Genomic DNA, 14,233 nt, shown 5'->3' on the forward strand with positions numbered 1-14,233 from the left:
TGGTGGAGGGAAAGGGTAAGAGGTCCAGCAGTTCCTCTCTACCTCCAAGGCCTGGACCAAGGCAGATGGACTGGAGAGAGGGCTTGGCTTCATAATGGATGGTTAATCATTTTCCAGGGAAAATACATACTCTCAAGTAGGATAATGCATATACAGTACATAGCAATACAGGAAATGGTTTGATAAACAGGCACCAAAAGAACATCAAGTAGTAAGCGACAATTATGCAATGCCTGGGAAGGCTTCTCTGAACAGGATGGTTTTCAACTCCGTTTTGAAGCTGGTTAAAGAAGTGATGGTTCTTGCTTGTGGGGGAAGAAGGTTCCAGGAGTGAGGGGCAGCAAGTGAAAAGGGGCGAATCCGGGATGGGACAGAGGAAATCCTGAGCTGAGACAGTAGACTTTGACTACCAGAAGGGAGGGCCCTGGTGGGAAGGTGAGGAGAAAGAAGATCTGATAAGTAAGGAGGGGCCAGTCCATGGAGGGCTTTAAATGTCTACAGCAGGAGCTTATACTGAATGTGGAAAGGGAGGGGGAGCCAGTGAAGGGATGCCAACACAGGAGAGATGTGGTCAGAGTGGTGGGTAGAAGTGATAATGCGTGCAGCTGAACGCTGAACAGAGATTAAAGGACAGAGATGCCCCCAAACTCCCAGTCTTTCCCTGGGAGTGCCCCTAAGAGACCATTCATGCCACAGCTGCCAGCCTTCTGGACCAGGGGGCTCATTCCAAATTCCTTTCAGCTCAAGGGGTTAGGACCCAAGCAGACAAGATCCACATCATCAGTTGGCTAATGTTTTATGCCATCAGACTGGTTCTCCTTCACTTTCAACAAGGCCTCCAAGAGAACCTCCTGGTTTAAGATGACTTAGTGAAGCAGCCTTCCAAAGGAGCTACACGGAGGGGGGAAGTGCTAAGTGGCAGAAGTCACTTAGAGATTGTGTAGCTGGGAAAAAATGTTTCCCTAGTAGGGAAAACTTGAAGGGGAACATTACATGAGTCTGGATTCCTCTTTGGGCATCCCGATGCACATTTTCTGCAGTTTGACTGGGGGTAAAGTGGAAGAGACCAAGAAGAGAATGCCCTACTGCACTCAATCCCTATAGCAAAGACCACTTAACTTTCTTAATTACCTCATAAGTATGATATAGAAGAACTAGAAATTAAGGAGCTTTCCAACGAATTACAACAGTCATGAAATATGCCACCTTAGAATTTAGTGGAGTCTTCTTTGGTAGTTTTAAAACAACAGCTGGATGGCGATTTGATGGGATTCTTTCCTGCATGGCAGGGGGTTGGACTGCATGGCCCATGTGGTCTCTCCCAACTCTTTTGATTCTATAAAACATTTTAATTTCAAAATGCAAGTGATTTAAATGGTATCTAAAAAGGAAGTAGTATTTAAATGTGGAAGAAATTGGAAAAGCAATTATATTTAGATTTAATGCTGCTGTGCAGTAACTTAACATAGTGGTTGTTGAAGAGATTTTAAGGCAGAGAACCAGCTAGTTTAAAGAATGCAATAGCAGCATCTTGTGAATAAGTGATTAAATTCAATTAAATGGGGGGGGGGGAGAATTAGACAGCTGTCAAAGTGGTTTCAAATGAATTAATATCAGAATCTGAGATGATGGATCTTGGCCACGTGATTCGGTATGAGTTTAACCAGATGAGAATGATGATAAAGCAGGAGTTTACAGACAAAGGACCTAAGTTTAGGCTTCATGGAAGATAGCAGACAGATGGTGAAAGAGGCTATGGTATATTTTAATCAATCAACAAACCAGACAACTGTGGAATGGACAAGTAATGAAGGAACTGATGGTGGAATGTGGAGGCACCTATGGATTTTACTGGCATCAAAGATGAAGAAATTGAGATTAATTTGGACAGCAAAGAAAAGGTTGAAGTCCCTATGAAGATTACAAGACAACCTGGGCAGATACCAAATATGAAATGATTTCTCTAGAAAAAGGTCCTTCACAGAAGCAAAGGGATCCACTATTGGTGAATGCTGTAATATATATTGTTTTGAGTCTATCTTTCAGGAGGCATCTCTCTCTCTCTCTCTCTCTATCTGTCTCTTTTATATTTTTAAATGGTAGAAATCTGTTAAAGAGACCTTGCTTCAGATATATACAATTGAATTTGTTTCCTTTGGATGTATTCTCTTTCTTTCCTTCAATGCTGAGAACTTTATAAGAGATTTTAAGTGAAATGTAAATAATAATGGTTAAAATAATTATTGTTTAATTGGTTTGGATTAAAATTACCAAGGATAAAAACTGGAGATTATGATTTTGTTTTTTAAACGACATATGTAGATACAGTCGGACCTTGGTATCGCAGTGGATCTGTTCAAGACCCCTACCCCACCCCACCCTGCAGATACCAAATGCAGGACCTCAAGTCTTGTTGTCCCTAATGGTGGCATGACGTGCATGCGCTCGCTACCCCAGCCATGTGCATGTGCCACCATTGGGGACAAGTTGGGTGTCAACTGTGTAACCCTTTTTCTTTTAACTATGTTTGTTTAATATTGTAGTGTTATATGTGTTTTATGTTGTGTTCTGTGTCGTAGTCTTTCCCTTTATGTAATTGTATGTTATAAAATTGTGTTTAATAAAAAAATATTTTTTTTAAAAGTCCCCCAAATGGACACACAAACTCTGATAACAATGAGATGGCAAAATCTTACCTGACAAGACAGTGGGGGGTTATCTCTCTTTTTCCCTTTAGATTGAAGCCCAACTCCAGGGCAGAGAGGAATGTTCTCTCCCGCGCACATTCAGGGCATGCTGAACATGAAAACCGACTCTAAGCCTCCACACCCTGAACCCAGGGGAATGGAGTCTGTAAGTTACAGTCTTTCATCACATTCAAGAACATTTTGGCAACCTGCAGGTTGACCTCTTGGCATCAGATACAAACCACAAATTGCCCAGGTATTTCACCAGGCTCCATTCCCACAGTACAGGAGCCCAAGATTGCATCCACACAGATTGGACTCGGGGTCAACTGTATGCCTTCCTTCTGACTTCCCTAACTTCCAGGGTGCTCAGGACAATCAGGAGTCTTGCTTGTAACCCCCCAGTGACCTTGCAGAGCTTGATTCTCCTATTTGTTAGTCCTCGTAACTTGGGAACCTCTTAAACGTCTGGCTGTATCAGACCTTCTCAGTTAGAGTTCTATTCAACATCCAGACTGGCTACAGCTAGCTGATTGGCAGTTGAATGGAGGTCTTATCTGAAAGCAGACTATTTGGAGAGAGTGATTAACACTTTTAACGTACATGTCGAGTTCTGTCCTCAGGATATAGGAGGCCACTTCGAAAGCTTTTCTCAGATGGGCTCAGAGTAAGTCAGTTTCTCCTCCCAGGGCAGGAGTGAAGGGTGTCTGAGATTTCTTACAAGCATCAGGCCTCAACCTAGACCTCAAAACCAACACTTTGTGATGGCAAACTACAGCCTTAACCTCCATTTTATCAAGTAATAAGAACCATCCTGTCTCTTCCCAGGAGCTTCCAAGAAAAGTCCCTTTAGGAAAATGGAGGCACTCTTTGTCTCCTTTTTGCCCACCTCCCTGGGCCAGAAGGTTTCCCCTTCTACTCTTAACTCAATGGATTGAGGTATATATCTTCTTGGCCTACCTAAACCTCAGTATGTAATTGCCCATTCTACCAGGTAACTGGCTGTCTTACCTGCGTTCTCAACTAATGCCCCCTTGGAGGAGATTTGCACAGTTGCAATTTGAGCTGCTTATTCTACCTTTACAAATTTACCTCCACAAGGTCTCCTTTGGCAGACACATGTTGCAACAGGCTCTCTTAAGCTGAATTAGTTTGCTTTGCTACCATCCCTCCGAGGATCCATTTTGGTTAGGGTAGTTTTCTTTCCTTCTCTGCTGGCTGAGAATTGCACATTGGGAACTTACTGTGATGGTCCATTCTAGCCAAGGAGAAGTGGTTGTCCAGGCCCGCTCAGAGGCGGCAAGACTCTCTTTCTTTTGGGGAAGAAATGTTGTCTATCTTCTTTCATGGCTTGGGAACAAATGAAGGAGGAGTTTGGGATCTAAGAAGAAATAGATCCCTGGGCAGTTACTGGAATTAACTCTTTATTGGATGGTTCCTTTTATCTGTCTAGAATGGACCTTCATGGTAAGTTCCCAGTGTGCCACTTTATGTGACTATTTTCTTAATCTTCCTATGTGTAACTTCATCAGAGACTTATAAAAAACCTAACAGTTTGCTTAAAGGTGAGTTTCTTGGTGCAAGCAATGAATAGCAGGAAGAAACATCTTCTGGTATTACTGAGTAATATGGGGCTTTCTTCAAAACTAAAATATTTCTTTACATTGTTCTATTCAGTAAACAGACAAAGGATATTAGTTTGAAGAATTCTTGATCAAACATTTGTAACTGCTTGGTTATACTGAAGTTGAAATTATTACAGCCAGTGATGTTCCCAGGCTGTAGAGATGGTGGCAGTCTACCCCCACTTGCCACCCAGTACTGCCAGGGGATGGCTGAGCAAGTGAGGCAGTGAGGGGCACAAAAGCTGTGCATTTGCCCTTTCACCACTGCAACAGTTTCCTCCTCCAGAGAAAGCCCAGCAGTAGCAAAGCCAGAAGGGGTGTGCTTGCACTTCTCCACTGCCACAGTAGCAGCTTCCTCCTCAGGAGAAAACCTGGCAGCAGTGAAGCAAGGAGGAGCACTCTTGTCCCTTCTCCTTTGCTACCACAGTGGTTTCCTCCACAGGGCAAAGCTTTGCAGCAGCGAAGCCAAAAGGAACATTTGCCCCTCTTCCTTCCACTTCCCCCTCCCGATGTTCTGCCCAGCCGCTGCCTGGTGAGATGCAGAAAAGGTTGACAAGCAACAGTGGCCTACCCTGCCCGCCACACGTCCAGCTGCTGCCCACCCAGGACTGAAGGTGAGGCAGCAGGACAGCATGGAAAGGACATGCGCTACCCCATATCATCCACTGTCTTGGCTTCCTCCTTGCAGAGAGAGCCAGGGCAATGGAGAAAGGGCAGGGACAGCCAGAGCACACATTGCAGAGAAGGAGATTCTGACTGGGTGTCACCCTTCTGAAGTGTCATCCGGTGTGGCATGCAGTCCCCACTTCTAATGACCTGACTATAGCACATTTTTTGTAAATGCCAACAATCAATTTATCTTTGTTTCAATTCTCTCCTAAATTCAGATTCATTTAGGTAGAGTGTAAGAACTTTTGAAGTGTTTTCGCATATCATTCTGGCCATAATTTGTTTGAGATCATGCACTCCCTGAGCTAATTCAGGGATTTCTAAATGGTGACGATTGCTGAATGAGACAAAATTTGAAAGGCTGCCACTCTTGGGATACATTCAGTGAATTCCTTTATCACTGGTAGCAGTGCACATTAATAGGTTCAACCTGGTTGGTCTTCACACATAAGACGTGAAAGCTAAAATATTTTTTTCTCAATTTTAGATGATGATCTGTTGCATGTGCATGTTTAATATTAGTGATCTCTCCTTTAATTACAGCCTGTTAACTTTCAAAATCTAGTGTTTTGCCTTAAACATTCACTAGCAAAATGGCTCTCTCTTTTTCTCCTCCACGTCCCCCCTTCCCTCTTGTTGAAATGCTGTCACGAAAACATTGAGTTATGCTCTATAGATGTAATATTGAAAATATTTCCTGTCAGCTTAATTCTATTAAAAATATTAGACGTTTTCTGGATGGGCAAAAAGAAGCAATCCACACACTGTTGGGATGTTCCCCATGCACCAGCAGACTAGGCAGGAGTCCTAGATTCTTTTTCTGTTATGTCGGTTGATTTCCTTTCTCTTCTCCATTATTGGAGAGTCAGGTGAAAGTGAGTTGGAAGGCTCAGTAGCACTTCCTCCACCACAGAAAAGAAAAAGAGTTGGAAAGTTGGCAGAGAATGAAACATGAAAAAACTAAGTTAAGCAATAGTTTTTAAAAATCGGAGTTACTGCATTGGACAGAGCAAGGGGCTAAAGGTTCTGTACAGGAAAAAACTTTGTCCTTCGCTTCAAGCTGCCATATTGGGAAGAAGCACAGACAAAAAAACAACAACATTTTTTGATAAATAAGTTCAAGTCAGTACAGACAGCTTTTGGAAATGTGGTGCTGCAAACAGTGAGATGAATGATAGGAAGCCACTCCCACTCTAGGAATTGGAGCTTGAGTAAATCTCGAGAGTGTGTGGCGTGTTCCTCCTTGCTCGTTTTAAGAATGTGTGTTGGTATTTACCATGAACATTCATTCTTGGATGGTAGGAGGTATAGTCCATTCCCACCCAATTTATTGCTGTGCATAAATAAATAAATAATACAAATTAGGTTGTTAGGCAAGGCATTAAGAATAAAATTGATTGAGAAGGGAAAGTGAGTCAAGACATAACAGAAAAAAAATCTCGGAAAAATCTTGTCTAGTCAGCTGGCATGTGTGGAACAACCTGAGAGTTACATGGATTGCTTCTCCTGCCATCTAGCAATGAATATTCACAGTAAGTTGCAACATCTCATTTCCTACATAGAAGGCAGTTCCATACAGGAACAAGGTGTTCAAATAATATATGGACTGTTGTGACATCACATGAACATCTAATTTATCAGAGATTGAAATGTTGCTTTTTACCTGGCATAGATTTTTACCTCACAAAAATAACTCATTTCCTTATCAGGGATGTATTAGTAAGTAGTTAATTTTTATTTTTCTTATCTAAAATGACCTCAGAAGAGCAACATTTTTTAAATACAGCCACGCCTCCACATTTGCAGGTTAAGCATTCACAGATTACTGTACTTGCCGCTGCTTCGACTGCTGCCCTGTAGGCGACTGAAAAAGTATGTTCTTTCTAGGCATTTATAGGTCCTTAAGTGTTCTCTTTATTTAATGATGATGATGATGATGATGATGATGATGATGATGATGATGATGATGATGTTCTATATACATAGTTCATAGTCCACTTTCACAGGCACCCTACACCCCAACCCTTGTGAAACTTGAGGGCTGAGTGTAATAAACATTGCTTATTACACCTAAGGTCATGTTACAAGAGCTTATGTTATTTTGCAAAAACAATGTTATCCTTCCCTTAGCATAAAAAACAGTATTATAGGTAATATCAATACTTCCAAGCTCTGTGATTTTCAGTTTGCACATGAGCTTGGAACCTGGAGTTGGCTATGACATCCCAATATGGATATATTCCCAAGAATAAAAAGGATACATATGAAGATTTTGTTTCCTGTGAAGTACTTGGTACAATGTGTCTTTTATGCATCTACTCTTGTTTGAAAAATATAACAAAAAGGTATTGAAGTTCAATCTGTTTTGACTTCTGCCAATGTATTACACATTCTGCTTTTCCCTCTTTTAAGAAGTATGTTCAGTGGTGACAAGTAGATTTGGATTGTCTTCTCATTTTCTGGTTTCATTTAGCATACCACATTGATTGTTTTTGTTTGTTTGTTTGTTTGCAGTACTTAAGATGAGTTTTAGAGTACAAAAGGTGAATTTTGGGGAGGAAATGAAAAGTAACAAATCCTTTCTTTTTATTTTCCATCACAGCATTAGTGACAGCAGTAGTTCACAAGGCTTATCCCAACCTTCAACTCAAACAACACAATACTTGAGGGCTGACACACCTAACAATGCAACACCCATTACCAGTAAGTGTTAATCTGATTACAGGATCAAGGTAGGTGTGTATGTGTGAAGAGATTCTGAAAAGATTAGATTTGAGATCTTTGTTAATTATAGAAAGCATATCTAAGTAATACATGGGGAACTTGGGATTCCCATAAACAGTAGCCCTTGTAAGGAAAAATCATCAACTCGTATTATATATAATTTTCAGTTATTCTTTGTTCTCCAGTTTTGGATAAAGATCAGAATAATGAACAGAAATAGTGGGTGGAGGTAGATTTGTTCAGAAGAGTGTGTAGGAAGTGTTAACCACTCCAGTAGTACACTGATTCTCTTCTAGTAGTGCACCCCTCCTCCTTGTTCTCCATTTGTTTTGAACATGTGGCTTTATCCAAAGTATCTGCTTTATTGGTTTGTCTCAGATTTCACTTACTCAGACTATCAAGACTATAGGATGGCTTTCTAACTGCACATGTTAGAATTGATGGAAGGAACTCTGAGGCAGGAAAGTTTCTTCTTCTATGCAGTTGGAAAGGGTGTGCCACATCCTTCCTGCCTTCCCCCATGCTATAGGGACACTGGCTACAGCACTGGGAGAGTGGGAGGAGCACGCTTGCATTCCTCTCTCATCTTCCCCCACTTATTCATGGTTTTTCACAGGGATCTTGCGCTCTTCACTCCCTTGAAAGTGGAGGGCCAATTGTACAAAATACTCCCTTAGCCTGTCTGGCCTGCTACGAAAGAGCTCTCAGTTAGCCCACTACTATAAATATTCCACAATAGCTTCTTACAAAAAACCAAAAATAGTTTTTAATTAAATTGGGGCCCTTGGTATCTGCTGTGGTTTGGTTCCAGGACCCCAAACCCTGTGGGTTCTAAAATGTGTGGATTCTCAGTTCCCATTGAATACAGTGGCACAGTAAAATGGTGTTTGTTTTTTGGAATGTGTATAAAATTTGATTATTTTCAGGCCATGGATGGTTGAATCCATGGATAAAAAATCAGTTGATTCAGAGGGCTGACTGTATTTTCAACATTCATAAACAAAGGAACCACTTAACATACAGCAATGTCTTCTAAAGTCCAGAAGAGGGCAATATGCCTGCTTTCATATTTGTTAAATTCACCTTAAATATGAGTGGTATTCAGTAATTAGCAAAAAATGATTATCGGTTTTGTAACACATTATGCAGCAAAGCATTTGATACTGGTTAGGTGTTTTGTCTTCTAAAATAATTTCTTCAAAATTACTGCATACAGTTGGACCATTGTATCTGCAGGGGATCCGTTCTGGACTACCTCACAGATACAAAATAAGCAGGACCCCAAGTCCTGTTGTCCCTAGTGGTGCATTGACCCAGTAGTGCAATTTACATGAGGCTGCACTAGTGGCCGAATGCACACACCACCATTGGGGACAACAGGGCTTGCCATTCACAGATGCTTACATCCGAGGATGGCAATCCTGCGGATAGCAAGGCCTCATTGTACAGTGGACCCTTGTTATACGCTGGTGTTTGGTTCCAAGATCCCCCGTGTATAACAAAATCCGTGTATGCTCAAGTCCCATTAAATATAATGACATAGCAAAATGGTGTCCCTTAGAAAAAATGGAAAATCAAGGTAAATTTATACTTTTTTGGAACATTTTCAAACCGTGTATGCTTGAATCCGTGTATAAAAAATCCGTGTATAAGAAGGGCCGACTGTATTTTCATTTCTAGAATATAGTTTCATTGTTTTGAAAGTATTTACATTTGGTATTTATATTGGTATTGTTTGGATTTGCTGGCTCCTCAGGTTATCCTACTTTACGAATAGAGAAGAATGACCTTAAAAGTGTAACCCTGATGGAAGCAAAGGCTAAAGTGAAAGACATAGCAATCTCAAGAGAGAGGATAACACTAAAAGATGTTCTCCAAGAAGGTATTAGTAAATAGTTCTTCATATGTTCCATCTTTCTTGACATATTCTCCAAAGATATTTCAAATACTTGGTGATAGTTGTGAGTAGGGTATGCAATAAATCACCAAGAAAAAGAGACTGATTTACTTCTTTGGTTTTAATCAAGATTTCTTGCACTCCCATTGATCCCCCCTCCAACATAAAAATGCCAAAAAGAATCCCAAATTAAACTGAAAGTGAATCCACGTGAGTTCCAGTGTGCTTGAAACACGCCAAAGCAGCCTGCCAGAGGGATGCAAGGGTAAAAATTGGCCATTGCCCACTCATGATTGCCCAGTATCACACCCATAATAACAATATAGTATATATAGTATATATTGAAAATGTGTTTGCCTTTTTTATTTTATGTATTAAATCAGCCTTTACCTTATTTATCCTGTTAAGTTGTCATGTCGAAACTATAATTTGATAGTTGATATTGTGCCTTGAGTTGACATATTATGATACTTGTACTCACTTCCTAGTTAGCATAAACTACAGTTTGCCCAACTCATGTACCATGACAGTCTGTGTTTTTATAGCTCTGTGGAAGGGGGAAACATGAGCATGAAACCAAATTGTATTTGCCAAACCTTGGTTCAGCCGTTATATCTGAGCTGGGCCATTGTGTTATACTTTGGTTATACTTTCAGGGCTGTGTTTTATTTATATGGCTTTACTAGCACTTTAAAAATATATTAATTCTTCTCTGTCGTGTATCCCTCAGATCCAGACCACAGCCAAGGCTTGTAGATTCTTTTTATACAACATTGCCAAAATCCGACCCTATCTCTCCACCTCTACTGCCAAGATTCTGGTCCATGCCCTAGTGGTATCACGACTTGATTACTGTAACATCCTCCTGGCTGGGCTTCCTCTTTCTCACCACCGTCCTTTAATTTCTGTCTAGCATTCAGCTGCACACATTATCACATCCGCCCACCGCTCTGACCATATCTCGCCTTTGTTGGCATCCCTTCACTGGCTCCCCCTCCCCTTCCGTATTCAGTATAAGCTCCTGCTGTCAACGTTTAAAGCTCTCCATAGGCTGGCCCCTCCTTATTTATCAGAACTTCTTTCTCCTCACCTTCCCACTCGGGCCCTCCGCTCTGGTAGTCCCTGTCGGCTATCTCAGCCCAGGATTTCCTCTGCCCCATCTCGGATTTGCCCCTTTTCACTTGCTGCCCCTCACTCCTGGAACCTTCTTCCCCCGCGAGCAAGGGCCATCACTTCATTAACCAGCTTCAAAACAGAGTTAAAGACCATCCTGTTCAGAGAAGCATTCCCAGGCATTGCGTGATTATCATTTACTATGTGATGTTCTTTTGTTCCCTGTTTTTTGAACCATTTCCTGTATTGCTATGTATTTTAGCTGTATTTTCCTATTATCTCTAAGATCATAGACAGGCTTTCTCTTATATATTTATTGTTTTGTGTACAGAGCTGTGCAAATCTACAGTGCTATATAAATAATAATAATAAGAAGAAGAAGACGAAGAAGAAGAAGAAGTAAAACCTTTCCAGAAATATTTTCATTTGTCTTGGCTATAAGAAATATTCCTGGGAAACAGAAATCTGTGATTATGTTGGAAAACCTTTCAGTGTTATCATTTGTCTTATTGCTACCATAGCTTAGGCTCATTCCACACATGCAGTCTAGTACATGCCGAGCACGTACTAGGGTTAGAAAGGGCCGTCCTTTCCAGACGCCCCTAACCCTAATACATGCTCGGCGTGTACAAAATGAGAGCACCCGTTCTACATGGGCACTGCCATCTTGACGTAGCGGACGCTTAGCGTCCGCACATCGTGCTGCGCTAATGACGTCGCTAGTGCATTTTGCAGCTTCTTTTTTGTGGTGTGGAGGAGTCGCGCGGTTTGGCCACTGGGGCTCCTCCACACCGCAAATGATGGCGCTTTTCAGACCGCCCTTTTGGGCGGTCTGTAAAGCACCTTAGTAACAATATGCAGCAGAAATAAGGTGCCACCTTGTTTTTCTGATCATCTGGAGGGACTTAATATATTTCAGAATGTTTGATCAGTCTCTACTACTTTAAGTGATAAATTGCAGCTAAATAAAGACAAAAGTATTAATATTCTAGAACGTTTGAAAAAAGAGGGCTTTCATAAAATTCAATTTGCTTCTAAAGTTTAGGTTGTCAATTTACTTTTGAATTAGGTATTAACAAATTGAGGTGCAAACATGAGTTACAGCATGATTGATTAAAAATCTCAACAAAAAGGCTTGGGTATACAGCTTAGCAAGAGAAGATTACCTCCTATTTTAATTCACACTAAGTTATTGAAAGTGTGCTCATATTGACCTAATTTTCTCTTTCATTGCTCTCATTATCAGGCACATTTGGACGAATTTTCCATGGAATACTAATAGAAGAGAAAGATCCTAGTAAAGAAAAGCAAATGTTTGTCAAAACAGTAAAAGGTAAAATTTTGCTTGAATCTCCTTCCGTCTTAACTGTGGAATAGTCAGTGCTTCAGCACTTGAGATATCCCCCCCCCCCAAAAAAAAGTGATTTGGGCAAACATTTCTCCTAATAACTATAGTTTATTAAAATGGTGATGTGCATTTCAACTTTATATATGGAACAATACTTGGAAAGCTCATGAGGTTGCATCAGGGTGTTAGTACACATTTGTGAGACAGATGACTCAAAAGTAAATGTTATTGGGGGTGCACCACTGTGGTAAACTTCTATTCTAGATTCTAGAGCCATAAGAGAAGACCCAGGAAGGACATAAGCAGTGAGAAGCTGGCAGTAGCTGATGCTTAAAAAACGACAACAGTGGTAAAAAGTCTTGAAACAACATTCAACAAAAAGCTGGCTGTAGGAAATAACTCTTCTGAATCTTTTTGAATATAAACAATAGTCTGAAAAATATGAGTAGAGTCTCCAGAGTGTCAGCAGTAGAAATATTCTGCTGTTTCACCCAAAATATCCAATCAAAAACATGAGAAGAATTATTAGTAGTACTTGTAGTATGGTAGCATGAAGATAAACAGTGTATTTTTCAATGGTAGTAATGTCCTTCAATGGTTGAAATCTTTCAGTGGTGGAATATGACTACCTCTGGAGTAATGTGTGGCCGTTTCAACTCACATAAGTCTTCATCAGCATTACAAAAACATTCTATGTCGGATTAGTATCATAATCTGCTATTCCATGCTTCTAAATGCACACGGTTGACAGATATTAGTAAAACAATCTACATTGGCTACAAAGTACAAAAATGCACATAACACAAAACAATCAACATTATTGCTTACCCAAACCATAGATCAGCTTGACTTAACAATTGCAAAGTTTCTGGTGAGGAATTAACAGTGACTGTATGTTGTAATATACTTTTCCTATTCAATAACCTACAGGTGGCTACTAGTGCATCCCATTGGAATGAATGGGGCGTGCGCCACCGCCGCATGCACGAGCCCCATTCAAGTGAATTGGGCTCGAGCATATGTGCTATTTGGCTTACGCGGGGGGGGGGGGGGGGCCGGAACAAATCCCCTCCGTAAGCCAAGGGCGCACTGTAGAAAGCATTTTGTTTACTCATCCATGTGGAGCTGTCTCCTTGTCTGTAAGAAGGAGAAATCAGCAAGTTCAGACAAAAATACCACCATGGCAACCATCTGAATTCTCTTATACTTGTCACGCATTTCCATGCAATTTTTTTTCATATTCCACATTATATGAATTTGAATCAAAACAAGGGTGGAATTCCCCCCCCCCCCTTTTAATCCTCTGTACTTGCAATATTGTATTATCTGTAATACCCTAATTAAGATCTTCCAGAATTTTTCTTTAAAGTAATTTCAAATTGAGTTATGCGTTCTAAATTGCTGGATATGGGTTAAACTTACATAACTTGTTTTCTTGGAGAAGTGAGTTCATATAAGAAACAACAGGGAAATAATGTTGATAAGAAAGCACAATTAGTTGGATAAAGATTTTTGGCTCGATAAATGGAAAGAGAGTTCTGGTTGTGAAAAGGATCTTGTCGTTCACAGATATAAAATTTTGGATCCAACCCAGCAGTAACAATGAAACTGTTTTACAAGATAAGACTTGAATTTTTTGCATAGTTGAATACAAGTCCAATTTTCATTGTTTAGATGGTGAAATATCTCTGGTGTAAAGAATGTGGTCATCAAAAAAATGCAAATCATTTGATAAAAATCACCTGTGTTCATAGAATCATAGAATCGTAGAGTTGGAAGAGACCACAAAGGCCATCCAGTCCAACCCCCTGCCATGCAAGAAATCCATATCAAAGCATCCCCAGCCTCTGCTTAAAGACCTCCAAAGAAGGAGACTCCACTACAATCCAAGGGAGTTTGTTCCACTGCCGAACAGCCCTTACTGTCAGGAAGTTCCTCCTAATGTTGAGGTGGAATCTCTTTTCCTGCAGCTTGGATCCATTGTTCCTGGTCCTGTTCTCTGGAGCAGCAGAAAACAAGCTTGTTCCCTCCTCAGTATGACACCCCTTCAAATATTTAAACAGGGCTATCATATCGCCTCTTAATCTTCTCTTCTCCAGGCTAAACATCCCCAGCTCCCTAAGTCGTTGAAAGTATATTGGTCCTTAGAACACACATGGAAGAACCCTTT

General features: G+C 40.7%; 1 protein-coding gene across 2 annotated transcripts in view; it reads left to right on the forward strand.

Moving 5' to 3' along the window:
- Window positions 1–14,233, forward strand: part of RYK (receptor like tyrosine kinase) — a 69,024-nt gene that overhangs the window by 31,563 nt on the left and 23,228 nt on the right. Inside the window, exons 7-9 of one of the 2 annotated variants that reach the window (XM_042457612.1) lie at window positions 7,584–7,684; window positions 9,453–9,587; window positions 11,962–12,048. In XM_042457612.1, coding sequence (XP_042313546.1) covers window positions 7,584–7,684; window positions 9,453–9,587; window positions 11,962–12,048 — 323 coding nt within the window. The remainder of the gene's footprint in view (window positions 1–7,583; window positions 7,685–9,452; window positions 9,588–11,961; window positions 12,049–14,233) is intronic. The other variant, XM_042457613.1, reaches the window with a different exon arrangement.

Source organism: Sceloporus undulatus, chromosome 3 (assembly GCF_019175285.1).
Source record: "Sceloporus undulatus isolate JIND9_A2432 ecotype Alabama chromosome 3, SceUnd_v1.1, whole genome shotgun sequence".
NCBI classification, from domain to species: domain Eukaryota; kingdom Metazoa; phylum Chordata; class Lepidosauria; order Squamata; family Phrynosomatidae; genus Sceloporus; species Sceloporus undulatus.